Genomic DNA, 27,804 nt, shown 5'->3' with positions numbered 1-27,804 from the left:
GCAATCTTTACCACGCGTATTTCAACAGAAGCAGAGCATTTTATTCACGTAGTTGTGGCACAGTGAAGTCGACCCACGGCCACGAAGTAGTCCAGACTTTATCACAGCAACAACAAAAAAGAAAAGCAAGTCATCCTAACTCTAATAGGTCCACATGTGAGTGGAAATATTCAGAGGACTTCTACCAGAAGAATAAGTGACTTTATTTTCAAAGTACACACTCATCACCGAATCTTTTAGGATGTGGGTCAGATTGAGGCTGTCGTGGCTCGGAGGCGACGGGTCAAAAACTGGGCGCGCCTTCAGTCCGTCACAGCTCGGTTTTGGGATGACGAGGGTCGTCACGGCGACCGAACCTGCGGCTCTTCCAAGGATGATGGAACGGGGAAAACTGTATTGACACGAAAAGTCCAACCAATAATAATAATAATAAAAAACAGCACTTCATGTGACAGAAAATAAAAACAGCTGTCTGTTTTATCTCTTTTCCCTTGATTCTGCTTAAGTGTATGTAAAGTTGTCAAGATGGCATTAAAAAAAAAAAAAAAACTGAATGAGTCGGCCGCCCCCGTGTCAGTCTTGCTTCATGTATCCTTATAAAAGTTTCTGTTTCCTTGATCCTCACCGTCCACATGTACATGTTCCACTTTGGACATGAATACAGAGTTGACATTCAAATGCACCCACACCAGCACACTCATCTTTCCATGCTCCGCTTTTACTAAACAATATATCCAATTCAGAGATCTAACATTCATATCTCCCCCGACTCCCGCTCCCCCTCGGAGCTGGAGCGCCGGTCCCGCTCGTACGAGAGGGATCGCTCCCGATCTTTGCTCCTGGTCCTGGTCCTGTCCGGGGAGGCGGACCGTTCCTTGTCCCCCCAGTCTCCGTGTTCCCCTCCGTCCACGCGGCAGCCGTCGGCCGCGCCCTCTTTCCACTTCTCCTGGGACGGCGAGCGCTCTTTGTCGCGGTTGTGGGATGATCCGTCTCCAGAAGACCTAAGAAAAATGATTAAAAAAAAAAAGATCTTGGAAAGCTTGCAGAGCTTTAACAGATTTTTTTTCCCTCAGCAGGTTCTTTGCACAAACAAAAAGTTTATTCTCCACAGGCATTTTCAGACTGCTCAGTTCTGCAGTTTAATCACCGACAGGGATGTTGAAGTCATGTTAAGAGTAGACGGGTAAAATATTATCAACCCTAAAAACTATATCTAATAAATACTGGCTTTAGTTGTTTTGTGATGCCAGCTGTTTGCATTCAGGTTTTCAACCCTGCATTTATCTATATCGTTGGAATATGTGAACTCTTAGCCTCAACTGAGTATCTGGTTGTTTCTGCAGGGCTTCGTTCCTCTACCACCACATTCTCCTCTTTAATCTGTGTTTGCTTTGGTGGAAATGGTCCTCGTGTCAGCGTCAGAGTTGAGCTGTATCCCGTTCATTTGGTCTTCTGCATGTGTACGCTGCATTGTACTGGCCTGAATCACCTCAAACCTTGTTCTAACACAGTGCTTCTCAACCCTGGTCCTCGTGGGCCCCTGTCCTGCATGTTTTACATGTTTCCCTGCACCAAAACACCTGATTCTAATTAATGGTCCTCATTAGCTTGTTATCAAGGTCTGCACAACTCTGTTGATGACACAGGTAGTTGTATCACAGTGTGCTGAAGCAAGGTAGCATCTAAAACATGCAGGACAGGGGCCCACGAGGACCAGGATTGAGAAACACTGTTTGAACATATTGTTTTATAGCCGTATAGTCCCGGGAGGTGGTAACGGGAGCGTAGCAGAGGTAAAAGAAAGAACAAAGAAGCATAATTAATTTCCAGCGTGAACCAGATATATCATATTTGACACATGACCTTCTAGGACCGAAGGACCTGCTGCTCAGTGAGACATGAGGCGGTCTTCTAACTCCCTTCTCAACAGAAAACATCATCAGTGTCTGTGTTTATGAGTACTTGTAGTTGTTATGATATTACAAACTGAGGCATAATATTGCCACCTGAAGAAAAGCGAGTAAAAATAGTTTACAGTGTTTCTCATAAATACAGGTCAACACGTGGACATAAATAAAAATCATTGTTTACAGCAGAGTCTGAAAGACAAATAAACTCATCTTTGGAGACAAACCGTCTCCCTTCGCTGTTCAAACAAAGAATCACCCAGTTAAAGTGTGACTTCAATAAAACTGGACATACTGAAGGAGTTCTGTTAGTAGTGGAGGTTTTCTGAGAGCAGAATCCCTGAAACCTCTGAGGTCTCAGTGATGAGCGGCATCGTCACCTCTTTCTTTTGTGTCTGTGGGAGTGGGAGCGCGAGCGGTGTCTCTCCTTGTGTCGATGCTTCCTGTCTCGGTCTCTGTCCCTGTCTCTGTCCCGATCCGCCCCGTCTTCTCTGGAACGAGAGGAGCGGTGGCGTCTCGAGCGGTGGGATGATGAACTGCCTCCATCCCTGAGTGAAGAGTATCGAGAAGACATTTTTAAAAATCGCTGCGAGAAAGGTGGAGTCGGCAAACTGAATTTTCCCAACTGGCAGCAGTTTTATAACCCAAATACACTAAAGCTACAAGTTTCACTCAGACATACCTGTGTCGGTCTCCGCTTCTAGATCTTGATCTAGTAAAAACAAAAAAACAGAGGTTAAACCCAGACGATACAAACCTCGTCATCGTGCACCAACAGCTGAGCTTAAGTCTTCTTTACCTCCTTCGCTCTCTTTCTCGTTCTCTGTCCCACTGACTCTGTCGTTCCCGCTCCCTCTCTCGTTCGCGCTCCACCTCCCACTGACGCTCTCGTTCGTCTTCTTTTTCTCGTTCCTCTCGTCTTCTCACGCGCATTCTTTCTTGTTTCTCTGTAACAGCTTTCTGGATTCAAAAAAATAAATCAACATCAATCAAATGAATAAAAAGTTCAGGAAAGGGATGTTTGCGCAACAGAACTAGTTCTAATAACTTCAACGGCATCTTACTCTTAGCTTTTCAAGTTTCTCGCGGATTTCGATGAAACCGATGTGCAGTTTGCCGCCGAAGTGGTCGGCCAGGCGCCGGTCGTTGTCGTGGAGACCCAGGTAGGCGGAGCAGACCTCACACACGCGGAGTTTCTGCTGCTGGAAGCTGGAGGCGGGCATCGAGTTTCTGTACACATCCTGCAGGAACCAGGATTAGAGTTTTAGGAGGCAGGGGAACAAACTTGATTACGTGAAACATTTTTAAATTTTAACGGTGATCCTGGGATGCAAAAAAAAAAGAAACACATTTCTGACCTCTGCTTCCTTCTTTAAGGCCCGGGTCTTCTCCACCTTCTCCAGCAACTGCTGGGCTTCGTCCACGTTGCCCTCGCCGCCCAGCGTCTCCGCCTTGGCCAGCAGCTTGCCGATCTCTTCGTTCAGCTCATGGACGCGCTCAGCCTTTTTAATGGGAAAAAAAACAGACACGTAAACGGCGAGAACCCACTGGGGGCGCAGATTTGTGAATGGTACTCGGCAGCTGCTCGTTCTCTGTCATAAAGATCATCTGCAACGTCTTAAGCCTGAGTTATGGTTCTGCGTCAAAACAACGCCGTCGTGAACCCTTCGGACTTCTCTGTCACTCCATTTTGCCGCGGTGCAGTACCCCCCGTGACCGCTAATTCGCGATCTTTTCCTGAATGGTATATCTGACTTTTTCCAGTCACAGTGAATCAAAGAGATAAGGACAACTTATCAAAAACTTATAACAAAAAAAAACAAAAAAAACACATACACGAAGAAAAGAGCGCTGAAAGTTCACGACTGCTTCAAACCAGAAACCGGAAACGCGTTGCTACCAAGCGAACCAATCACAGCCCTCTCCGTCCGCGTTTGGTCTGCGTCGCCTCGACGCGTAGTTACAATTTTTGGGAGGTGCACATCAGTGAGGTCGCGTACCACACGGCGTAAGCACAGCGTCGTTTTGACGCAGAACCATAACTCAGCCTTTAGTGTTTGTCACCTTTGCAGCCACTTCGGCGCTGATCTCGTCTTGCGTCTCGGCCAGTCTCTTCTTGGCCAGCTCGGTTCTGCGGTCGCAGTCAGCGATGAAAGACTGGAGGTGTTCGGCAGCCTTTGACCAAAAAATAAAACATCAGATAACTAAGCAAAGCTACAGCGTGTTGAGAAGAGGAGAAAGAGAGGAAGGGGAAGTCTTATTTTTGCATTTTCGTCCAGTGAACATTAATCCCACTAGTCACGCAATTTCATTTACGTATTCATGTAATGTGAAACTACCAAACAGTGAACATGGTGTCAAGTTTAATACTAGATCCAATATGTTGCATAATTTAAGTCATGTAATACAGGTAGCAGCTAAAAAAAAAAATCATCAAAAACATTAACCCAAATCGATATTGGAAGGAATCATGATAATGGATTCTGAATCTTATCGAATCGGAATTGAATTGATTCTGGGCACTTGAATCGATCCCCAGCCCTACTGTGCATGTGAATCAAGAAGGCCAAATTAATGTGTGTTTGAAAGAAAGTGATGAAAGGTTCTGCAAGGTAGACAGTAGAAAATAAATGTGTGTGGGTAGGACACAGATGTATTCAGACAGTCCTGCTGTGCTAAGAGGGTTCATGTAGTGTAGAGTTTGCAGGATTCTTAAGCAATAAATAAATAAATAAATAATGCATTTCCTGAAAACATAACTGCTTAGTCTGGAAAAATAAATATTTGTGTTGCAAAGAGAAGAAACAGGATGACAAACACGGTTTAGAAAGAAACCGATGTTCATAATGGCTCTCATGTGGAGCAAGTTATCAGCCAGCTGTTGGAAGCCACACAGCGAGAGAACGGCTGAGATCCACCTCTGGACAGTTTCACCAAGAGCTGGACGTGATTCTGAGGAAGTAAGGGCTAAAAGCCGCCACATCATGCTGCGTTTCTAAACGGTCTGGCTGACTGCGGATAGAGGAACAGTGCATGTGGTGCGTGTGTGTGAACTTACATCAAGTTCGAAGAAGTACTCCTGCTCCTTGGAAGCGATCTCGTAGTCGGCTCTGAGGGCCAAGTCGTGGACTTTTACACACTCTCCCAGGTCCATCCTCTGCAGGAAACAAGAGCGGCAAATTAGTTTGTGTCGTCCTGCGTCATTTTAGGTGCAACTTTAATTACGTGGTATTTATAATTTCCTCCTTCCTAAATGTCCTCCTGGACAGTTGCATCATCACTGACATCAAATGAAGACGTACAGATGAGAGAAGTAAAGAGCTAAAGCGTGATAAAGCAAGGACTTCTTTCTTGATTGGCTCTGTTCTTAAGCAAATTAAAATTAAAAGGTCAAACTTTAACAGAGTTATTTTGTTATGGTCTTATGATCTACCTTTTTTTTTTTTTTAAATACATCATTTAAAATGCATATAAAGTCACAATCAAACCTAATTAAAAACCCGACAACCGACACAAAACCAATTAAAAAATAAATGTGCTACTTATGACCTTATACTTATGGGAGCGTAAACCATATAGATGAATGTTAATGTAGATGCATCTTCAGCACGGTTGTTTATTAATGAAGATAATCAAATCTTATTTGTTAAGCACTTTTAAAAACAACCACAGTTGACCAAAGTGCTGTATAGAAGAAGAAATAAAAGGATAAAGAAAATATAATTAGTTGCACCTGCAGTTAAACGCCAACGAGTCAAGCTTTGGCCAAGTTGTAGTGGGAAACTTATCTAATAATGTATTTTGCAAAAATGCCTTCGAAATGCAGATCATATGCCAAATTTTCACCGCCCACCTGAAGTTAGAGAACAGAAAATTTGATTTAATACTTAGGGGTGGATGAACATCTGGCTAATGCTCTCCAATACCGGGAATACTGAACTCATGCTCTTGGTATTCTACATGTTTAACTTGTTACCTTAATGCTTTAAAGCCCGTAGTATTGGATAGACTACGTCAGAATAATCCATCTTAGTCCTACTTCTGACACGGATACCAGGGCTTTTTATTTCAGTCGATATCAATCCAATACTAGTGATGTGTGGAAGAGACTGAAGGACTTTCCCACATCTTAAAATATCACTTTCATCTGAGGGAATATTCCTAAACCTCTTGCAACAGTTGCTACTGTTTTAGCAGATTATCACACACACACATACTGTATAGTGACCTCATCTTACTTGTAAGTTCACGCTCCTTGACCAAAACATATTTTTAGCATATTCCAGCCCAAAAAAACCCACACCAAATCTAATTCAAACTACATTTGGAAGCGGTTTGAATCAAATTTCAATCTGATTTGCACAGATGTGTCTCAATCTGAACGGTCTGGCTGCTCAAACTGGATTTCAAACGGTTTTTTTTTTGTTTCATTTGTAGCGTGACACAAACAATGACTATGTCAACCAGGGTGATGGAAGTGACGGGCGGGTTCCTGCATTACCAAGCAGCCAACATGGCTGTATCCCTCAGCTCCCTGCAAGCCACTTACTAAGATATGCATTCCCAGTCACACTGGATCCAGATGTCACTGCAGTTATCAAAAATGAATGCAGGTCCCAATGTAACACTGGTCCTGTCCAAAAAGGCACAATTGATCATTTGAATATTGTTTTCTTCTTTTATAAAACAAAAAGGACTTCTTATGCCCTATTCACATGGGAGTAATATTACATTGGGAAATTCAAAAATGACACCCCGACGGCTGGATTTGATGCAGTGCAGTTGCATGGGATAAGCAAAGTCTCTGTTTTATCATACAGAGATATGAATCCCAGGACTTAGTAGTCGAGATGTTGTATTTTGATAAATAAATCACCATTCATTTAAACCGCCTATTGTATTGAATCTAGAGCTGGACCTCAGTGACGACCTGTCATATTTTGACAGGCAACAAAACCTGAAAAATGACACACAGGCCAGTATGGTTAAGTTGCCATGGTAGCAGGAATGTGAACCGTACAAATAACTGGAGCTTTTATTGAAGTCTAAAAGGTTTTGTGCTGTCACACTAGACTGAGATTAATGAAAAATGTAGTTGTTTATTACATGTGGCTATGTATCTCTAAATGAAGCTCAATGTTGACTAAATTAGTTATTTTATCCACCATAAATGTATACTTTGGCTACACGTGATGGATAAATGCCAATATCATTATAGATTCAAGATGCTTTATTTATCCCGAGGGAAATTGCTGTGCAACTGTTGCAGTACACGGTGGGGAAGTAATACAGGATTTATATTAGGGCTGCAATGATTCCTCAAGTACCTCGTGTAACTCGATTACAAAAAATGATCGAGAAAGTTCCTCTGACTCGAAGCCTCGTTTAAATGAAAAATAAATTTAAACTAACGCACGGATTCCTTTTAATTTGACAACATGCTAACACACATGTGTCCAGTGTCCATGTGAACAGTTTAGCTGCACAGACGCCGGACCGGGACTGACAACAGTGCAGATGAGAAAATGCAGCAAAGCAAAAGAAATAAGTGAAAGAGACAGAAGATGCTGAAGGTGTGGGATTATTTTAAATTAAAAATGAAGGTCTTGGTCCACATGGTGTAAAACTCTTGTTCCGAGTCCCGGTCCACAGCCAAGCATTTCTGCTTAAACTTTGTTCTGAATGTGAAGTTGCACAATTTAAAAGTGATGTTTAAGAATATTTTTTACTTTTGATACTAAATAAGCTCTTTTTTGTTTGTCTCGGGAAATGTTACGTTTGAAATAATTGTATTTATTTTTATTGGAAAATTTAACAAACAGTTTACTAGTTTGCATAATATGTAAATAAATGTCAATAATTCTCATAAAAGAAACAAATTGGTTGTTTTTATTAAGTGATCTGACTTGTTTTCTATTGTATATTTATAATGGGGCTTTAATTAAACAAAAGTAAGCTTAATCCGATTATTGATTAATCGATGGAATATTTGATAGAATAAATCGATCACCAAAATATTCGATAGCTGCAGCCCTATGTATTGCATCACCCACTTTAGACAAGGCAAGTTTATTTGTATAGCACAATTCAACACAAGGTAATTCAAAGTGCTTTACATCAACTTTAAAAGGGGCAAAACACATTAAACAGTAAATAACAAATACAATGAAATAAAATGAAAGAAAAAGTAAAACAATAAAAAGCACAAGTTGTTAAAAAGTAAGGGCAGTAGAGTACAGCAGGTAAGTATTTAATTTAAGAGTAAGCTTCAGTAAACAGTAATGTATTTAGGCCTGATTTAAAGGAGCTGACAGTTGGAGCAGACCTCAGGTCTACAGGAAGTTTGTTCCACCTGTGAGGAGCAGAATAACTGAACGCTGTCTCACCTTGCTTGCTTCTGGTTCTGGAACCACAACAAACCAGATCCAGATGAACTCAGGGGTCTGGGAGCTTCATAGGAAACTAACAGATCAACCATGTATTTTGGTCCAAGACCATTCAGTGCTTTGTAGACCAGCAGTAAGATTTTAAACTCTATCCTTTGACTCACTGGAAGCCAGTGTAGTGATTTCATGACTGGTGTAATGTGGTCCAGTTTCCTGGTGTTTGTAAGGACTCTGGCAGCAAAGTTCTGGATCAGCTGCCTGATTGATTTCTTTTTAAGGGCTGTAAAGATGCCTTTGCAATAATCCAACCTACTGAAAATGAATGCATGAATAAGTTTTTCCATGTCTTGTTTAGACAGAAACCCCTTAATTCTAGCAATGTTTTTCAGGTGGTAATAGGCCGATTTAGAGATAAACTTTAGATGGCTGTTGAAGTTCAGGTCTGAGTCAATTACACCAAGATTTCTGGCTTGATTTGTAGCTGTCAATGACATGGAGCCAAGGTGAGCGCTGATCTTTTCCCTTTCATTTTTAGGGACAAAAATGCTCACCTCTGTCTTTTCTGCATTTAGCTGGAGAAAATTCTGCAACATCCACTCATTGATTTGATGAATACAGTTACTCAATGAGACTAGGGGACTGTAGTCATGTGGTGACACTGAAATATAGAGTTGTGTGTTATCGGCATAAGTATGGTATGGACTCATGGTTTCCAATTGACACAAAAAAGGCCCTATCTTGCAAGTAATATTTGAACCTTTGAAGCACAGTGCCAGTAAGTCCCACCCACTTTTCCAATCTGCTGAGTAGTATGTTATGATCAACATTAACTTATAAATCACATGTTTGGGGTATTCACACTGGACAAATATCACAGGTGTCCACTAAAAACCAATACAAATTACTGAAGATCCCCCAGATACTTCTGAGTCCCATCATGTGAATTACATTAAATAAATAATTAAAGTACATTGGCTCTGTGTAAACGTGGTACTCACAGTGCCTGACAGGATGTCATGAGGACACGAGTCCAAAAGGTGGCTCTTGCAGACTTGGTCATCTGTGAATTTGATTCTCTGTCTCATGGTGTCTCCTGTAACGGCAGGAAATCAGAGCAACATGAGTTAAGAGTCTGGCTTTGTGAAATAACTTCAGCATTACAAAAAGGAGGATAAAAAAACATGATTAATCACTTTAAAAGAAAGAGTTGCACCAAGTGTTGTTTATTTGTAACCTTAAAGATTAACAGCTTGGGGAGACAGACACTCCGTTTTAAGAATGATACAAATAAAACTGCCTTTTATTTATTTTATTTAACCAGGAAGATCCCATTGGGATTAAAAACCTCTTTTCCAAGGGAGACCTGGCCAAGATAGCCAACAGCAATTACAACACAGTTATTAATTATGTTTATGTACCAATAACTGATGTATTATTTTTACAAGAATATCTTTGTATCTTGGAAATCTGAGGAGGTCTCAGGGTTTTATTGTGTTTTTTCTTTTTTTAGGTTATTATATGTATTATATGTGTAATTTATAGTTGTTTTGCTGTGTGACTGGGCCCCTATTCATAAGCTACAGTTATCTTCTGGGGAGTCCCACTTTACAAACTAATTGATTGATTGTTATCTGTATATGTGTTTTTAAATTATTTGTAATAAACTCTGTGAATGAGTTACACATGACAGATAAAACACCAACAGATAAAATACTATTAAAATTAAATTAAAAAAAAGCAAGCAAATCACAAAAAGACAGGTACATGTAATGGAGTCGGACACAAGTATTTTGAATTTAGATTTAAAAAGTACTCAAAGAAATTAACCCAGTTAGCCTCTTAGTCATCTAGTAATGTGTTCCAGGCTGAAGGAGCAGAATAAACAAAAGGTTTTTATGGCTTATTAGGCTTTTATGTGGCTTATAAAAAGCGTACCCTTGCTTATATTAGTATAAAAATGTTTGTAAAAGTGACATACAACAGGTAGCTTAGCGGTTAGCTAGCTGCTCAGCACGCCTCTGCGGGCAGTTAGCTCTGTGGCTAAAGGCTGATTTATGGTTCCGCGTTAAATCGACGCAGAGCCAACGGCGTAGGGGACGCGTCGACGCGCACCGTACGCAGCGCGTCGACGCGTCCCCTACGCCGTTGGTTACGCCGTAACCCTACGGCGTAGCCTCTGCGTCGATTTAACGCAGAACCATAAACCAGGCTTACTGCTAACAACAACTCAACAAAAACAGTCCAAAGTGTGGGATCCGAACCCCGGACCCCGGCTGGCTCACCGTCTCTGCCGGTGCCCATGAGCTGGTCCAGCATGGCTCGCATCTGCGCCTGGGCCGACATGTCCGGTCCGGAGCCAGATCAAGACTTTGCACAGGTGGATGACGTCAGCGCGGCTCGGAGCTGGTCACGTGGGTTAATTATCTCACTAAATGTTTGTGGAAATGAGGACCAAATAAGTCCGGCGTTGACATAATACGTGGATTTGTCAGCCGGCGTGCTGGAAGTTATCAAGTTTTTGTGCAGCGTGCTCTATTTCCGCCTCGCCACTTCCTCTTTAAGCGCGCGGCCGCGGAGCTCGACCCCGAGGAAGAGGCACGCTCCCGCCACACTCTGGATGGAAGTTAAAAAAACTACTTTCAAATTGATATTTAGGGCCCGAGCACTTACATTCAGAGCCGGATTAAATAAATGGACTACACTAGGCAGACTGTGATTTTTGGGCCCCCCTCCATCGATGTTATTTATGAATTGAAATCTTAAACTTACCAAAGTTACTAATAAAAGTTAATTCACATTTTACATAGCATAGTCATAGTCAAGTTGGTTCTTTGTATTCCAAAATAAGTTGTGTGTTGTATATTAAACAGTCTATCAGACTATTTTTTTATTTTTTTTATTTATACGTTATTACACCGCTCTAAATGCTATAAAATTATCCTTATCTTATCGATTGCGAGTATCATTGTTAAGGTATAAGTACCAGTAAATCACCAATAGGTGTCAGCATTGCTATGTAAACAGAGTAAAAAAAAAAAAAAAGCGACATTTTTGGGTTTTTCGGGTCGGATCGGGTGTCTATATGCGCAATTTTAACTCTCCAATTAGCAAAATACTGGATACCTTCCCCTGCCTCATCATCATCTCTTGCCTCGACGCGGGGCCCTACGGCTGCTTGAGACCCGGTCGAATCGGTGATTTTTGTAACAAATTTATCAACCGAGCCTTTCAGAGAGGCATTAAACTCTTCCATTTTCTTTCGTTTTTTTCTTTTTTCATCCCCTGATGGAAATTTCCTGAATCTGTCTCGTTCTCTCGACATTGTGTGACAGTTTGTTCCACACTCCACCCGTCTGGATCAGAGCAGCTCGTGTCTGCGCTTGGTCTGACACAGTTGTATTGAACAACAGACACGCGAATCATTGCACATATATTTATTGATATGCACAGACTAGTAAACATTTAGGTCTGTAATGGAATGTGACTGTTGATATTTATAAGGGAAAAAAGGGAAAAAAAACAAAAAAAAAAGGCCCATAGCGCGAGGCCCCTTGGGGCGCGAGGCCCCGTGTGGTTGCACGGTTCGCACACCCCTTGCGGCGGCCCTGTGCATATGTATGCGTATATATATGTATGTATACTAAATATAGTAATATAGTAATAATGCACATATATATATATGCCTTAGGTTTTTACCGGCATGGTATCAACCATTAATGTGTGCAGACAAAATAAATAAATAAATATATATATATATATATTTTTTTTTTGTCCCTCTGTCTGGGCCCCTCCCCTGTCAATCGGGCCCTCGCGGTTTTCAGAAAAGTATTTAATTTAAGAGTATGCTTAAATAACAAATAAATGAAATAAAATGATAAGAAAAGAGGTAAAATAATAAAAATCACAAGTTGTTAAAAATAGGGGCAGTAGAGTACAGGTAAGTATTTAATTTAAGAGTAAGCTTCAGTAAACAGTAATGTTTTTAGCCCTGATTTAAAGGAGCTGACAGTTGGAGCAGACCTCAGGTCTACAGGAAGTTTGTTCCACCGGTGAGGAGCAGAATAACTGAACGCTGCCTCACCTTGCTTGGTTCTGGTTCTTGGCAACCACAACAAACCAGATCCAGATGAACCTCAGGGGTGTGGGAGCTTCATAGGGAACTAACAGATCAAGCATGTATTTTGGTCCAAGACCATTCAGTGCTTTGTAGACCAGCAGTAAGATTTTAAACTCTATCCTTTGACTCACTGGAAGCCAGTGTAGCGATGTCATGACTGGTGTAATATGGTCCAATTTCCTGGTGTTTGTAAGGACTCTGCGTTCTGGATCAGCTGCAGCTGCATGATTGATTTCTTGTTAAGGCCTGTAAACATTCCATTGCAATAATCCAACCTACTGAAAATGAATGCATGAATATGTTTTTCCATGTCTTGTTTAATACATACATAGTCAAACTAATTAAATACATTTGTTTTTCAGAAGGTTTCTGAACCAGAATCAGAATCAGGTTTATTCGGCCAAGTCAGGTCAAACAAGACAGGGAATTTGACTCCGGTTGTTTCGCTCACTGTACAGTAAATAGACAAATGACAGCTCTTATTAACATACAATTTAAAAAAAAGTGAAAGGTGCCGCAGTATGAGGTAGACATGATTATTGAAAGGTGCATTGTTACAGCGTATGATTCTAGTTATTATTATTATTATTATTATTATTATTATTATTATTATTATTATTATTATTATTATTATTATTATTATTATTATTATTATTATTATTATTATTATTATTATTATTACTGCACAGTGGTTGATTACTCTGAGACTCTGAGTGATGAGAGTTCTTCAGAGCAACAGCTTGGGGGAAGAAACTGTCTCTGAGTCTGGAGATTTTGGTGTACAGAGGGGATTAGTTCAAACAGACTGTGTCCTGGGTGTGAAGGGTCTGCAGAGATGTTACCTGTCCGTTTCCTGGTCCTGGACAGGTACAGGTCCTGGATAGATGGAAAGTTTACTAGTCCATCAAAGAAAAAAAATTATATATACAAACAAGACAAATAATCATCCACTGTCACACTCAGCATAGTCGATTTATAATCACAAACTACCATAACATGCTTGTTATCAAATAGTGGGAGGAAACTGGCATACCTGGAGAAAACCCATGCAGAACAAAGCATAAAATGCTGGAAAATAATGTGCAATATCATTCACTGCAACGTGCAATTATGTAAATATCCGTCTGTAAATATCCATCTGTTATTTTATATACAAGTATTTTTTATTATTATTATTGTATATACCAGTACTGTTTATAGTGTTTATAGTGTAATATTATTATTGTATTATTATTATTATTTCTATTGGTGCCTCTTGTTTTGCACTATCCCCTTCGCTGCTGTACACTGTGAATTTCCCCGCTGTGGGACTAATAAGGGTATATCTTATCTTATCTTATCTTATCTTAAAAACCCTTTACACACTCAAAATTAAAACTGATATTTTAAATCTACCATGCAACTCTGTTAATTATAATAATTGATTAAATAACTCTTCCTTTCTTCTGGAATTTATTTCTATAATTTTTGAATATAGTTTGCTTTTATCGTAGATATTACTAATATTTAAAAACAAACATGTATAGAGATTAATTTAAGGAATTAGCCTGCCTTTAAACGTAGGCTTAAAACCTTCCTCTCTTATGTTTAGAGTCAGCTATGCTGATGTTACTGTGTTCTGGGATGTTTTGCTGTTCTTTTGTTTCTCCGATGCTGATGTTTTCTGATGTTTGTGTTTTATTTTATGATGTGTTATATCTGATCACTTTTATCTCTGTTTTTTTGTGTTGTGAAGCGTCATTAGATGACCGTTGTTGTGATTTGATGCTATACAAATAAATTAAATTGAAATTGAATTGAATATATTATTTTTGCCATAAAGTGACGTTTCAGTTAAGGTGTGCCAGGCAAACGGCCAGCCACGCCCACAGAGGTGACGTCACACACTGCAGCTGGAAAAATGGCGTTCGGTGGTTTTCTGCGGCTCCCGCTGCGAGTTTCCATCAGGAATACGGGATTAATGACCCGTAAACCCGGTTCGAAGACATCCGCCGTATTCAGAAACGTTCAGAGCAGGCCTGTGGTGTCTACAGCGTCGGGGGCCATCCTCCCGAAGCCGGATAAAGTGAGTGTTTTTCTGTGATAGTTATGGTGAAAAAAACCTGACAAGAAATATCATAGTCGGGGCGTGGCCATTGATTGACAGCTGTCCTGGCGAATAGGAACGCACTATGCAGTCTGGAGGCGGCGAATTAGCCAATGAGCGTTTAGGTGTACAAATGTCGAGGCACTTGCAGGAAGTACTCTTTTCCTTCTTAGTTGTGTACAATCTATCGTTTTGTCAGTCGCTTTTTGATTAAGGTTATGTTTTATGTTTATGTTTTTTTTTATGGGTTTGAGAATTTGGTATCTGGAATGTTTTTCCAGATACCAGATTACATTTCATTATTTCTATTGTGTTTTTGCGTTTAAAATTACACTTTATGATCAGGTGTGCGTTTTTAAGGCAGGAAAATCTCCAAATATTTATTTATTTTTGTTGAAAATCTGCAAATATCATGCAATAACCAGGATTTAAGGTAATTTCTCTCTAAATAAAGTTTTTTTTTAAATAGTTTTATTCGTAGAAGTACCGGTAGTTATTTGAGTCATATTGACTTTTTTGGTCAAAAAAATTCAATAAAATATTAATTGTCCCAAACCTTCAATTAAAAAATCATCAATTCCCGGAGGGAAAGTAAGTAAATCATCAATTTAATAGATTAATAATGATGTATCCACTGCATTATCCCAGTTATTCTTCTTTAATTTACAAAATATATATAAATTATTCAATTTAGAGCCAAAATAAAAACAAATTAACAATGTCCAGCTTCGTTTTTCCAAAGTAATCATGGATGTAAATTGTACAATATCATTACAGTGATATTTAAACTCCTGTATTTGTCTGCAGCAGAAGTAGTTGCTCATAGTCCAAAATCCAGACCAAAATCCTTCTTGACAACCTGAGGTTGGGCTTGCGGCTTAATCTTCCCATTTTCCTGATTCTGCAGACGCCTTTCGGTCTCATCCGCATGACAGCGGTGGTGATCCCTTTCCTCTATGTGGGAACTCTGATCAGCAAGAACTTTGCAGCTCTCTTGGAGGAGCATGACATCTTTGTCCCTGAAGATGACGATGACGACGATTGAGCTTTACGTTTGCAACATAATAAGAGGTAAGAGCTATGTGCCACACCTTATACATTGTTTAAACATGCATGAGACCTTTTCACGGGGTATTATCTTGTGTAAAGGGTGTGCCAGCAGCATGTTAACCCATTAATAGCTGAGATGTGCCATTTGCAACATGCTTGTAGCAATAAAAATTGGTAATGGACAACTTTTTTACCCACAGGGTGCTTTTGTAATATCAACCAAAAGAATACCAGCCAGCGCAGAGAAGATGGGGAAGAGGAGGCACCTTGACTTTCAAATAAATCCTCTCCCTCCACTCATCTTTTTCCTTGGTCCTATGATATTTATCTCGTCTTCCAGAAATCTCATATCATGTGTGGCCGTGAAAACTATTGGCTACGGCTTCACTCCTGTTTGCATGTTTCTGCGTGCCAACTGAATAAACAGAGTCTTTTACGTGTGGAAAAAACTTTATTTAATTTAAACAGCCTGAAGTCAAGTCATGAAAACAAATGACTACGATTTAATATATTGTATAATTACATTTAAATAATGCTTTATATTGGCTGGCAGTTTATCAGGGAGTATTTAAGTATTTTTATCTGCTGGTTGATCAGGTTTTTCTTGCTTCCTCCTGGAGAGCAGCGTTGGCCAGTCTCAGGTGTTCATTGAGGGAGCTCATCTCCAGCTGGCTCCGACCCCTCGTGTTGCTCAGCTCTACGTACGCCTCCTTAAAACGCTGGTATGCCTCTTCTTTCTCCTGGAACAGAGACGACAGTGATCGGTGAATCAAAACGGAGCTGTGAAACCTCAGTTCGAGGTGTTACACACCTCAATTAGAAAACGTGCAGTTTTTATCAGGACTGAAAATGTAAATGCAACCTCAGATTAACAACATGTCACTCATTATTTATTTAACAAAAATCAGTCTGTAAAAACTGAAATCACCTTTACTACTTTCATAGGACTAAAGATGTTGATTGACAGATGATCATTTTTTCTAAAAACAGAAGTTTTAGGAGTTTGTAGTACTCAGGTCTGTGTTTACACAACGCCGAGAGGGAACAACATAAGCATTAATCTTAAACCTGATATACTCTGCATGATTTTGGCCTGTTGCAGACAAAAATTGACTGATTCATGGGGATATATTTCATCCATTCGGTGGTCCTACATTGTACACTGCGTGGCTGACGACGGCCATCACAGTGATCTTGTGAGAAAAGATTGGCTGTGATAATTTTCTGATAGCCTCAGAGATCCAATCATCAATTAATGCAACATTAAATGACATATTAGATTAGATCTTTATTGTCATTGTTATATAACAACGAAATTAAAACTGCCATCAGTCGGTGCTAAAAAAATAAATAAATACTACAGCATATAAAACTATACTATATTAATGCAAACTGCCTCTTCTCCATACCTGGGATCAAGGCCACATTATCCCCCTTTTCCATTTCTTTTGAAGTACTGTTGGGACACGAGCAACTAAAATGCAGCTCATTATCTTGTTTTGCTTATCGGTGATCACTAAGCGTCGGTGTATGCAGAAGGGGCTATGCTACATCCACTGTAGCTCATAATTCAGGGGACCCAAGATTAAGCAGGTAGAAGATGTGAAGTGTGTGGGAGCTCTTAGAGAAGCAATTGCCACCTCTCAAGTGTGGTAAGTTTAATAAGGCAGTTTAGAGTTCAGCAGTGAGAAACAATAACAAGTAGAAACCTACAGGACAGTTTTACCCATCTTTTCAAAAAATGGAAATCCCAGCAGTTTCATCCCCAAGATCTGACTGCAACGCTCAGAGAAATTGTAAAGACCCAACAACATCTCAGAGTATAGCCTGAGTTTGAATGTAAAGTGGGAGTTCTTCACAGCAAAATTAGAAAAGAAAAACGGAAGAAAATGAAGGAAACTGCAAAGTCCTTAAATTCTCACTGCTTGTGGATTTTTTGAAATTAGTTAAAAAAAAAAAATCCTAATGAACTAACATCTCATGTTGCAGTTTATTTGAGGTTGTATTTAGTTGATTTTAAGACCTGGTAATGATGAGATTTACCATCTTTATTATCACGTCCTGCATGTGTAAAACCTTGAAACTGAAAGAGGACGTCCTTTCTTTTTCAGACCATTTCACGTAGAAGTTTATCATTTTAGGGGTTGGCTTGCAAACATACCTTGGTAAGAGATTGCACTTCATTTTGTAGACAGCTCATTTCTTTTTTAAGATACTCCACTTCATTCTCCTTTGCCCTTAACAGCATCTGCAAAAAGACAAGTTGTAACAATTTGCAAAAAAAACAGACTGTTTTTACACTGTTGTTTTGGAAAATCCCTGGATTTGAAGGCTGTTTTATCAATAACTTTGTCTACAAGTCTGTTTTCAGAAGTTTGAATTGAACTTATTTGTGAAATACAAGTACAGCGAAATAATAACTACAATCAGTAACATCAATTTTTAACAAAAATTGATTCAGACATGCAATAAACATATGTAGGTTCTTCATCCATGCACCATCTTACCACCAAGTAAAATTACATTTCAAAATATTTGCACAACTTTGGAGGGACAGAGATAAAAGAGAAAGATGATGATGATGAAACAATACAGTACACAAGAATAAAAATTGTAAAGTAGGGAAATACTTAACTCTTTTTAAAAAGGAATTAAGTAATTTAGCCAACATGGCAAATTGGCATAAATGTTAAGATGTAAAACTCACATTTTTGCATGAAAAATCTGAAAAAAATAAGCCTATTATTATTTTTTTTAAATTTTATTTAATTTCATTTTTTTTTAAACAGTCACTAAGATACAGACTTAAATGACTAAATGCTTTTAATTTTGAATGGAAAGTCACCGTTGGTTTGGGATCTCTGGAATCCTTTAGAGGTGGAGCAGTGAAACAACACGTACTTATACTTTTTTTGTATATAGTTTTGAATTAAGGTGTGGTTTTTTTGTCGCTTTTTCCCAATTTTTTTCTTATTCAATATAACTTGCTGATTCTTTTTGTCGGACAAGAATATTTAGGTTTTTAAATACGTGACACATTCTTGTCCGACGAAAAGAATCAGCAAGTTAAAAGTAAAGCCATGGACAAAATGAACTTTATGAAATCCTTATTCAATATATATTAGATTTATATTAGAGAGACTGAATTCCCCGTATGTGTCCATGAATAATAAAGCTGATCCTGAGTTCCGCCAGCAGGCGGCAGCATCTGCTTCATCACGACGCGTCTGACGCTCAACGCAAATGAGGCCAAATGAGATGAAAGTGGAGCAGATGCTGATGCAGCTGCAGGAACCGGTGACGCGGGACGGGACGGTTACTCTTGGTTTACTTAAGTAGGTGCAGTTTAAAGGATGTTTTTGTGGTTCCAGCGATGACTGTAATATCAAGTTAATCCTGCAAGTGGGAGATAAGAGTGTTGTACTTTTCACTTCCACGCAAGGAAGACTGGGAACCACTTTCAATACCTCTAACTCTGACGGTGTACGATCCGTGTTGCCAAGGGATACCACATCCGACCTCTGACCTGTGATGAAGTAACGCATTCGACTTATCTCCTCCGCCAGTTTGTTTTTAAGTTCCTGAAAAACAGATTTATTTATTTATTTAGAAAGAAAACCTCAAAAGCAGTTGGCGGGGGGTGTAGGTGATTGTGCTGCGAGTCCAGAGACCTGGTTCTCCCTCTGCAGCTGCTCCAGCTCTCCCTGCTTGCGGCTCAGCTCGCCCTCCCTGCTCCTGCCGCTTTGCTCGACGCGGCTCAGATCCAGGCAGGTCTGGGAGTAGCGCTGCGACAGCACATTCAGTTCGCCGTGCAGGACGTCCGCCTGAGGCCTGACGCACAAAACACACAGGTTCTGGTTTAAGCTGTGAGGCAGCGTCACGTAAAAAAAAGCGTCGCCGCAGAGCGGAGAGCGTCTCACGCCTGCGGCGAAGGCCTGAGAGGAAGTAGCTGTCGAGGGCTGATAACGGAGGGTCTAGGATGAACGTACATGTGTGCTGCTCCTCCACACAGCCTCCTGGCGTTCTCCAGCTCCTCCCTGTGAGCTGCTCTCAGCGCCTCCACTGCTGCGATGTCAAAAAAAGGAGATCAATCAATATTCAGGTATTGAATAACCCGTAAAAGGCGTTGGCTCCCGGCTAACCCTTAGCAGTGGCTTCGCCCTCCTCCTGCACCCTCCGGTCCTTCTCCTCCAGCAGCTCCCGTATCTCCCTGGCATGTTTCTCCTGCAGCTCCTGCAGCTCCCGGCGGTGGGACACCTCCATGGCTTCCAGCCTGGTCCTGCAGGGGGCCCCGGGGCCGCAGGGGCTGTCCACCTCCGTCCCCAGGGCCGCCCGCCCCCTCCTGAGGCTCTCCACCTGCTTTCGAAGAGAGGCCGCCTGAGAAAGAGCGGAGGGAAGATTCAGGCCCTCGTCACCTTCGCAGGTGAAACCTACCAGGAATCACTCGCTCACCTCTTTGTGAAGAGCTTCAGCGGTGTTGGTTCGGACGGTTTCAGCGCCGTTCACCGGGAGAGGAGCCTCCTCAGACCCAGATGTGATAGTCTGGGAACCAGCAACAGATTGTTTGGGCTCTCTGGGGTTCGGGTGATAATGTTGGGGGGTGGACTGATACGCTTGGGCTCCAATGAGCGACTGCGCAGTCACGTCCTCAAATGACAGCGTCTCAAATTCTGTCCACTTCCTGTTGACCTCAGAGTCCGTGGTTTCGGCGGCAGGAACAGGAACGCCGCCCCTCTTCAGGTCCATGGAGTCCCACCTGCTGCCCATCTCGCCGGGAGGGGCTCCCTCCTCAAACCACCGGTTCCTCTCCTCCAGTCGCTTGGCTTGCTCGCGGTCCCAGCCCTTCGCTTCTTCCCTGCGACCGGCCGGAGACGAGTCTACAGGCCGGCGGCGGTGGCGGCGGCGGTCCTCCCGGTCCGAGTTTGCACTGCCGCAAGTGGCAGGTTCATCGCCGGAGTCCCTGCAGGTGAACCGAGCAGGCGGTTGGCATGACGACGGCCTGCAGGAGATGGGGTTCTCTTTCTCGCTGCTGGAATCTGATTGGCTGAGGTCAGAACAGCAGGGGGGGGGGGGGTAAATACAGAAGGGTAGAGTTACACATCTGAAGAGCGACAGAGGGGGGTCACAGCAGGCGGACAGCAAAATCACAGAAATATTCAGGCCCGTTGAACATTACAACATCAGAGAAATTTGATAGATATCTAACAGTGGCGGCTGGTCGCAATTGACCTTGGCAAACATCGGGGTGTAACGGTACACAGAAGTCACGGTTAGGTACAAGCTTGGTACAATGGGGAAAAAAGAAAGGTAGAAAATAATATTTTGGTCCTTGAATTAAAAAAAAATGTAACCATCCAACAATGGCTTATTGGTCAAAAGTTTTAGTGAAGCAGTTCAGTTATGCTGCAGTGGAAAAAGAAAAGTGAACCTAAAGTAGGGGTTTAACATTTCAACAAGTCCACTGTTATTTTGTATTGTTTTTTTCTTCCTGGTTTGGGTTCAGTTTATTTTCCACATTAGAGAGAAGAAAACCATTAACATTTCCATTGTTCTGTCTGGAATGTATATTATTTGAAAAGATAACGTTCCTTTCTTTCAGATATTTGCTAATATACAAAATCAATCAATATTATTTCAAAAGCACGTGTTATTTAACCTATTTAAAACAAACTATTTGATATTTGAACTGATTTTCTAAAAAAGACGGGGAATAAATTGTACTTCTAAAAAGTACGTCACGATACTGATCACTGATTCGTTGCTGATAACTGTGAGTTTCTGGGACGAACACGACTGCGTCCCTTTAAGGATTTTAATTCAAACCAATTAAAAGAGATCGTGCTTTTCACATGTTCGAGAGCTTACACTGGATTCTTACTTCCGGAAGTAAATAAAATAAAATAAAAAACATTTTGGAACCAAATGAATTTAAACAACATTTAATTACTATAGACAGTCGCCCACAGACTGAAATAACACCTCCTTTTAATAATTATTTGCATCTTACATGTTTTTTTATTTTATTTTTATTTTTTATATTTCATCTCTTGATTTGATGGGGGCGGCGCCCTAGCGCCCCCTACTGACCAGCCGCCACTGATATCTAAGTAGTTATCACCTATAACACGAAATTGTAATAGTCTACATTCAACAGTATATTTCAAACCCTTAAAATCAAGTCATTGTTAAATACTGTGTACATTTCAAATGTTACAAGATGTATTTCCAAGCAATCATCGTCTCAAATGTGTCATCAAAAAGAAGCTTCAGAAAACCTTTGGCTGACGTCACCTCACACGTAAACTCACTGCGGGATGTCCTGGATCGCCTGCTTCAGCAACTTCACCCAGTTTCGACGGATCCTTGATGTCACGGCAGACAGAGTGAACTCTGCTCTTTTTGTCTGGAGGTCAAAGGAAACACGTGCACGTAAAGTCAAACAGGAAGTGGCTTTCACATGTAACTGAGAGGTGTCTGGTGGTGGTCTTTAAAACGCCAAACAAAGCTCAGGTACGTACTTGTATCTGCAGTCCGTAGTTCTTGTCCACGTCACAATCAGACACTTTCACGCAGGACGTCAGATCAATCTCTCCGTCCAAATCGTCTGACTGCAGCATGAAGAGATGAAGAGAGTCAGACAAGGCTGCAACCAGAACTAATAGTCCTGTAATGTCATTTAAATGGGTTGAATTTGAGGTCCTACCTCTTCAGCCTCCGAGTCTCTGTAGTATCTCAGTGAAGTGTCACCAAGAACAAACCAATGTTTCCTCCACTGGAGAAAACACAGTTAATGTGATTAAGCGTTAAACCTTTAAAAGTGACAAAGTCACATGTGGAATTCTGGGTATTTTACGGGGAAAAACTTCATGTTTGTGGTGAAGACTCTGATGTTCAGTATTTAGCAGATATCTACTGTATATGTCTGTTTGATTTTAGGTGGTTGATGTTTGATTTAGATGCAAAAGATTTGCGGATATCTCAGTTATGTGTACGTATTTATCAAAAGCAACATTTCAAAATCTGTCATTCAGACTCACAAGAGCCAATGATCTTCTGACTGGGTTTTGGATTCATTGTCAATATATAAGATACAGTATTTATATTTATAACACGTGTCCAGTACTGTTGTAGTACCAGGACCGTGACATTCTGATCGTATCTGTTGTGAAAGGAAAGATTTATCGTCAGGTATGATCAGTGGTGTTAATCTGTCATCACTTAATATGCTTAATCACTCTTAAGATAATATGATTTATTATTCTGTTGATTGTTCAAACAGACCCGGCCACCCGGCTCTGGGTTTACTGGAGCAGCTGGGACGACCCAGAGAAGGATAATGGTGATCCGCCTCGGTCATGGAAGGTGGCTGCTTCTGGCAGTGGGAGCATTCAGAGGCTACTGGCTGGTGTTCGCCAACTAGTGGCCTTTGGGCTTCGGCAGGTGAGCCACCTAGCTGAACCATAGGTATAGTCTATAAATGCCTGCGGTAGCTCTGGCAGAGCTAGGTTGGAGCTTTCCTTTTTTGTCCTGCCAGTGCCAATTTAGATCTAACTTTGGAAACATCTCAATCAAGGAGAGGTGGGCAAAATTAATGAGACGTAATAACAATTAGCATCATGGGCCAGTTGTTAAAAAAATGTAATCTGGATCAAAGTGATCCGGATTTGGAAATCCCATTTTATGCTATCCAGGATCAGGTAATCCGTTTTAGTTTCATGCCGGTTTTTCAAAGCAACATTGGATTGGATCACCCTGATCCAGATACACAGTGTTCAAGATTACCAAATCCGGATTACCAGTGCTCTAAATGGGACAACATATCACAATGTGGCCTACCAGCTATGTAAAGAACAACAGATAGAAGAGCCAACATGGGGTCACTTTAAGTGTATTGTCTTGCACAACATCGCTGAAGAACCAGACCAACCTCTGGCGTTCTGTCAGAATGAGGGGCTGACTGAACGTGTAGTAAGGGATGCAATAGTTAGAAATTATTTTTGACAGGTTCATCTCTGATGATTGTTTCTTTGATATTAATATACAGTGATGAATTACAGAAAAATTGAATATATTATTTTTGTTTGTTATTGAAATCTGTTTGGGGGATTATTTTATGGTGACAAGATAATTAGGGCCCGAGCACTTGCAGTGCGAAGGCCCTATTGTATTTGCAGGAATTTTTATTATTATTATTATGGGCATGCCAAGTAGTGGCATGACCATATTGCAATCGTCCAGAATGGCCCAAAGGGCAATGTTGCTAGCATTTTGCTAACAAGCTAAAGTCGCAAAAGTCCCACTGCGCACCAGCGGGTGTACAGAATGACCCCGCTCGGATGTGGAAAAAAAAAATCCCCAAAAACTAAAACACGGCCGGAAAAATGAGGAAAAACATGAAAATGAAGGCGATATATTAGTATCTAGAAAAGGTTTCCCTTTTTTCTTATTATTATTCTTATTCCGCACTTTTTTTCGTCCGTTAATACGGCCCGAACCGGAACGTGCACCCATGCATGGCATACATCGTTGGATGCGTCTCCATCATGCCTCGATGGGCATTACTTTTCTCCGTAATAGGGGTTACCGTGGCAACGCTAGTTGCCAAAAAGCAAAGAAAAAGGCGAAAATTCCCACGCTTATTGCTCGGCCGAACTTTATCGTAGAGACATCGTTCAAACTTTCAAACACTCGGCCCGATTGTCCCTAACCGACCGTACAACCTTATTATGCCAAGTATTACAGTTTTTGTGATATTGACCTTTCATTTTTTTTTTTTTTCCGTTTGACTTTGGAGGCTTGTTGCTAGGCAACAGGTTATCGTAGAGACATCGTACAAATGTTTCCCGACTCGGCACGCTGTGGACTTCAACATAATCAAATTTCATGAAGCTGGGATTTAAGGAAATTTTATGTCAAAATCCAGGCCACATGGCCCCATTCATTCGGATGGGGCTTTTTACCATGGTGAAAAAAAAACCTATCCGTTAACATAGCCTGAACCGGAACATGCACCCATACATGGCATACATCGTTGGATGCGTCTCCATCATGCCTCGATGGGCATTACTTTTCTCCGTAATAGGGGTTACCGTGGCAACGCTAGTTGCCAAAAAGCAAAAAAAAAGGCGAAAATTCCCACGCTTATTGCTCGGCCGAACTTTATCGTAGAGACATCGTTCAAACTTTCAAACGCTCGGCCCGATTGTCCCTAACCGACCGTACAACCTTATTATGCCAAGTATTACAGTTTTTGTGATATTGACCTTTCATTTTTTTTTTTTTTTCCGTTTGACTTTGGACGCTTGTTGCTAGGCAACAGGTTATTGTAGAGACATCGTACAAATGTTTCCCGACTCGGCAGGCTGTGGACTTCAACATACTCAAATTTCATGAAGCTGGGATTTAAGGAAATTTTATGTCAAAATCCAGGCCACATGGCCCCATTCATTCGGATGGGGCTTTTTACCATGGTGAAAAAAAAACCTATCCGTTAACATAGCCTGAACCGGAACATGCACCCATACATGGCATACATCGTTGGATGCGTCTCCATCGTTCCTTGATGGGCATTACTTTTCTCAGTAAAATGTGTCACCGTGGCAACGCTAGACGCCAAAAAGCAAAGAAAAAGGCGAAAATTCGGACGCTTATTGCTCGGCCGAACTTTATCGTAGAGACATGGTTGAAACTTTCAAACACTCGGCCCGATTGGCACTAACGGACCCTACAACCTCATTATGCTAATTACTACAGTTTTCGCAATATTGACTTTTCATTTTTTGTTAAATTTCTGTTTGAATTTGGACGCTTGTTGCTAGGCAACAGGTTATCGTAGAGACATCGTACAAATGTCCCCTGACTCGGCACGCTGTGGACTTCAACATAATCAAATTTCATGAAGCTGGGATTTAAGGAAATTTTATGTCAAAATCCAGGCCACATGGCCCCATTCATTCGGATGGGGCTTTTTACCATGGGGCGGGGCCGTCATCACCCTACTCACCAATGATTGGTCGGGGGGCGGGCCGTCATCACCCTACTCACCACTGATTGGTCGGGGGGCGGGGCCAGCAGACGTTTGAATCAGGAAGCGGGACTCTCTATGTCAAACCATTCCAAAGTTATAGCAGAAAATCGGGACAACCAATCAGAAGAAGGGGCGGGGCTAATTAAGGCCAACTAAGCTTAAGGACTCATTACAGAATCCCATGACACCACCCATGACTTCCTATGTCAAACCATTCAAAAGTTATGGCAGATAAAAGTATTCTAGGGGGGGCTGTTGAGCCGTTAGGCCACGCCCATTAATGCAAACCATGAAATATCAAATTTATCACCAAGTCTGGCTTGCATGCAAAATTTGGTGACTTTTGGAGAACTATCAAATATGGACCAATCACATGAAGGGGGGGGGCGCGCACTTTAATTTCTATTTTATTTTTACTTTACTATACTGAAAGGCTTAATTAGTAGCCTATGTTTACTTTATCTACTTTATCACTGTAACGGTTAAACAAGTCAAGTGCAAAATATAAATAAAAGTATTTACACTAAATGATACAAATGTTGTATTATTTGACCAATTTTAAAGTTTTTCAACATTTTCCTCCTGAAATCCACCTTGAAATCCTACCCCCTGTTGGGATCAGGATAATCCTGTTTTTTTGGATCAAACTTATCCAAATCCTACTGGAAAGTTTTGAAGAACACAAACTGAAGGTTTGATCCAGATTAAAACTAGGATTGGATTGCGTGATCTAATCCGATTTCAGAATCCTTCTTTCCCTTTTGAACAACCCATTTTCAAAATTTGATCCAATCCGATAACCAAAATCCGATCAGATTACCTTTGAACAACTGGCCCCATAGGTTAATAGTTCGTTGTAGCTGAATTAAGGGTCATATGGGGGATGTTTGGATTACATTTTGGGGTGTAGTTAAGATGAAGTCCCTCACAGGTCAGAAAGTTGGTCTCCAAAACCCCTTCAGAAACCTTTGGGCGACACCAGAGAAGGTTTGTCCAGACCTTTCTTATACAGGCTATTGTTGTAAATCAACCCTAAACCTTAGCGGCAAAAAGTGTGTAAGGGGGTGGGTACCCACCAAAACCAGATGATGGTTAAAGAGATGTAAACTCATAGTTGATAAGGAAGCAGCAGGATTGTTTGTCTGTGTTATCTTGACTAACGTCTCAATGCATAAAAGCAAACCCCAAAGTGTATGATGCCTGGTTCTGGTGTCCGGTGTTGACATTCTGTTTGGTCAACGATGCTTTTGAGATATGACCTGAAACCTGGCAAAGCAAGGCAACTCTGCTCCGTTCTGGCACTCAAATATGTAAAAATAACCTCTAGCGCTCTTTGAATGTGGATCGACTGTCAGGCTCTGAAACTGTGGCTTGTGACAGAAATCAGCATTGAAACAGTAACCTCTTTTTAACTCAAGTATATAAGAAAGACATTTTCAAAACATCCATTTACCTTGCCTTGTTCATCCAGTCTGGACATCCAACCCTTCGATCGGCAACATCTGCAAAAGAAGCGTTAAAGCAGTTTGGAAAGACTCTGCTGTGGTTTTTCTGTCTAATATCTCACTGTGACGCTACCAGGAAGCGGAAGCTGCCAGCAGCAGACAAAGTACATAACCCTGAATCAGGCATAAAGAGACGAGCAAAAAAGAGTAGCGTGTGAACGATGCGAAACATCCCCCAGAATGGGAACTTAGAAATAGGAAGATGTGTAGTTTAAATGAGATGAAAAACAGGAAGTTGTAAAACGTTTGTCGAAATACTTATAAACACACAATAAATCAACTGTTGCAGCAGCAACAGTAAACCTGACAAATGCTCACCGTGCACCACGTTGAGTCCGATGTCAGCCATGTGATCCAGAGAAAGAAAAACAGAAATGACCAAAAAAAAGCATCATATGAAGAAAAAAGAGGAAGTGATAGAAGTATGATAACACGTGGCAATGAAATAGCAGCAATAACAACGACTCAGCAATAATAAAGCGGCCCAAAACTATCTCAATCTATTAAATAAAGATGATTATTCACACGAACATCCTGCTCTGAAACATAGAATGCCCAGTAAGGCACTTTTCCAGCTAAACATCTGGTGAAAGAGAGAGAATAAGCCTCTACGAGCTGATTTAGAGTAAAAATGACCCATTTTCCTCCAGACGCTCAACAGATGCAGACAATACTAGGACCATGGACACCTGTGTCTGCAGGTGCTCGGGAGGAACTCGCTCCGTC

General features: G+C 41.0%; 3 protein-coding genes across 5 annotated transcripts; 1 reads left to right on the top strand and 2 right to left on the bottom strand.

Annotated features, from left to right (window-relative positions):
• Window positions 1-19: 19 nt before the first annotated feature.
• zgc:158803 (LUC7 domain-containing protein) lies at window positions 20-10,854 on the bottom strand. Its single transcript, XM_061716752.1, has 10 exons — window positions 10,576-10,854; window positions 9,292-9,386; window positions 4,966-5,064; window positions 3,972-4,082; window positions 3,266-3,409; window positions 2,972-3,148; window positions 2,707-2,867; window positions 2,590-2,619; window positions 2,288-2,455; window positions 20-1,001 (listed from the first exon to the last, which is right to left on the bottom strand). The coding sequence occupies exons 1-10, from the start codon at window positions 10,634-10,636 to the stop codon at window positions 755-757; spliced, it is 1,293 nt and encodes a 430-aa protein (XP_061572736.1). The 5' UTR covers window positions 10,637-10,854; the 3' UTR covers window positions 20-754.
• Window positions 10,855-14,284: 3,430 nt separating this feature from the next.
• Window positions 14,285-15,995, top strand: smdt1b (single-pass membrane protein with aspartate-rich tail 1b). The gene is made up of 3 exons (XM_061716741.1): window positions 14,285-14,475; window positions 15,404-15,567; window positions 15,747-15,995. The coding sequence occupies exons 1-2, from the start codon at window positions 14,311-14,313 to the stop codon at window positions 15,539-15,541; spliced, it is 303 nt and encodes a 100-aa protein (XP_061572725.1). The 5' UTR covers window positions 14,285-14,310; the 3' UTR covers window positions 15,542-15,567; window positions 15,747-15,995.
• LOC133430220 (TRIO and F-actin-binding protein-like) lies at window positions 15,978-27,165 on the bottom strand. 3 transcript variants are annotated; one of them, XM_061716704.1, is made up of 11 exons: window positions 27,027-27,165; window positions 22,250-22,318; window positions 22,065-22,154; window positions 21,855-21,949; window positions 19,999-20,590; window positions 19,689-19,923; window positions 19,536-19,611; window positions 19,218-19,377; window positions 19,014-19,127; window positions 17,708-17,794; window positions 15,978-16,286 (listed from the first exon to the last, which is right to left on the bottom strand). In XM_061716704.1, the coding sequence occupies exons 1-11, from the start codon at window positions 27,051-27,053 to the stop codon at window positions 16,140-16,142; spliced, it is 1,692 nt and encodes a 563-aa protein (XP_061572688.1). In that variant the 5' UTR covers window positions 27,054-27,165; the 3' UTR covers window positions 15,978-16,139. The 3 variants fall into 3 exon arrangements, with proteins under 3 accessions (XP_061572688.1, XP_061572697.1, XP_061572712.1); XM_061716713.1 differs by having other exon boundaries at window positions 19,536-19,608; XM_061716728.1 differs by having other exon boundaries at window positions 19,689-19,902.
• Window positions 27,166-27,804: the final 639 nt, after the last annotated feature.

Source organism: Cololabis saira, chromosome 1 (genome assembly GCF_033807715.1).
Source record: "Cololabis saira isolate AMF1-May2022 chromosome 1, fColSai1.1, whole genome shotgun sequence".
Classification (NCBI taxonomy): domain Eukaryota; kingdom Metazoa; phylum Chordata; class Actinopteri; order Beloniformes; family Belonidae; genus Cololabis; species Cololabis saira.
This window is presented reverse-complemented; position numbering and strand designations above follow the sequence as displayed.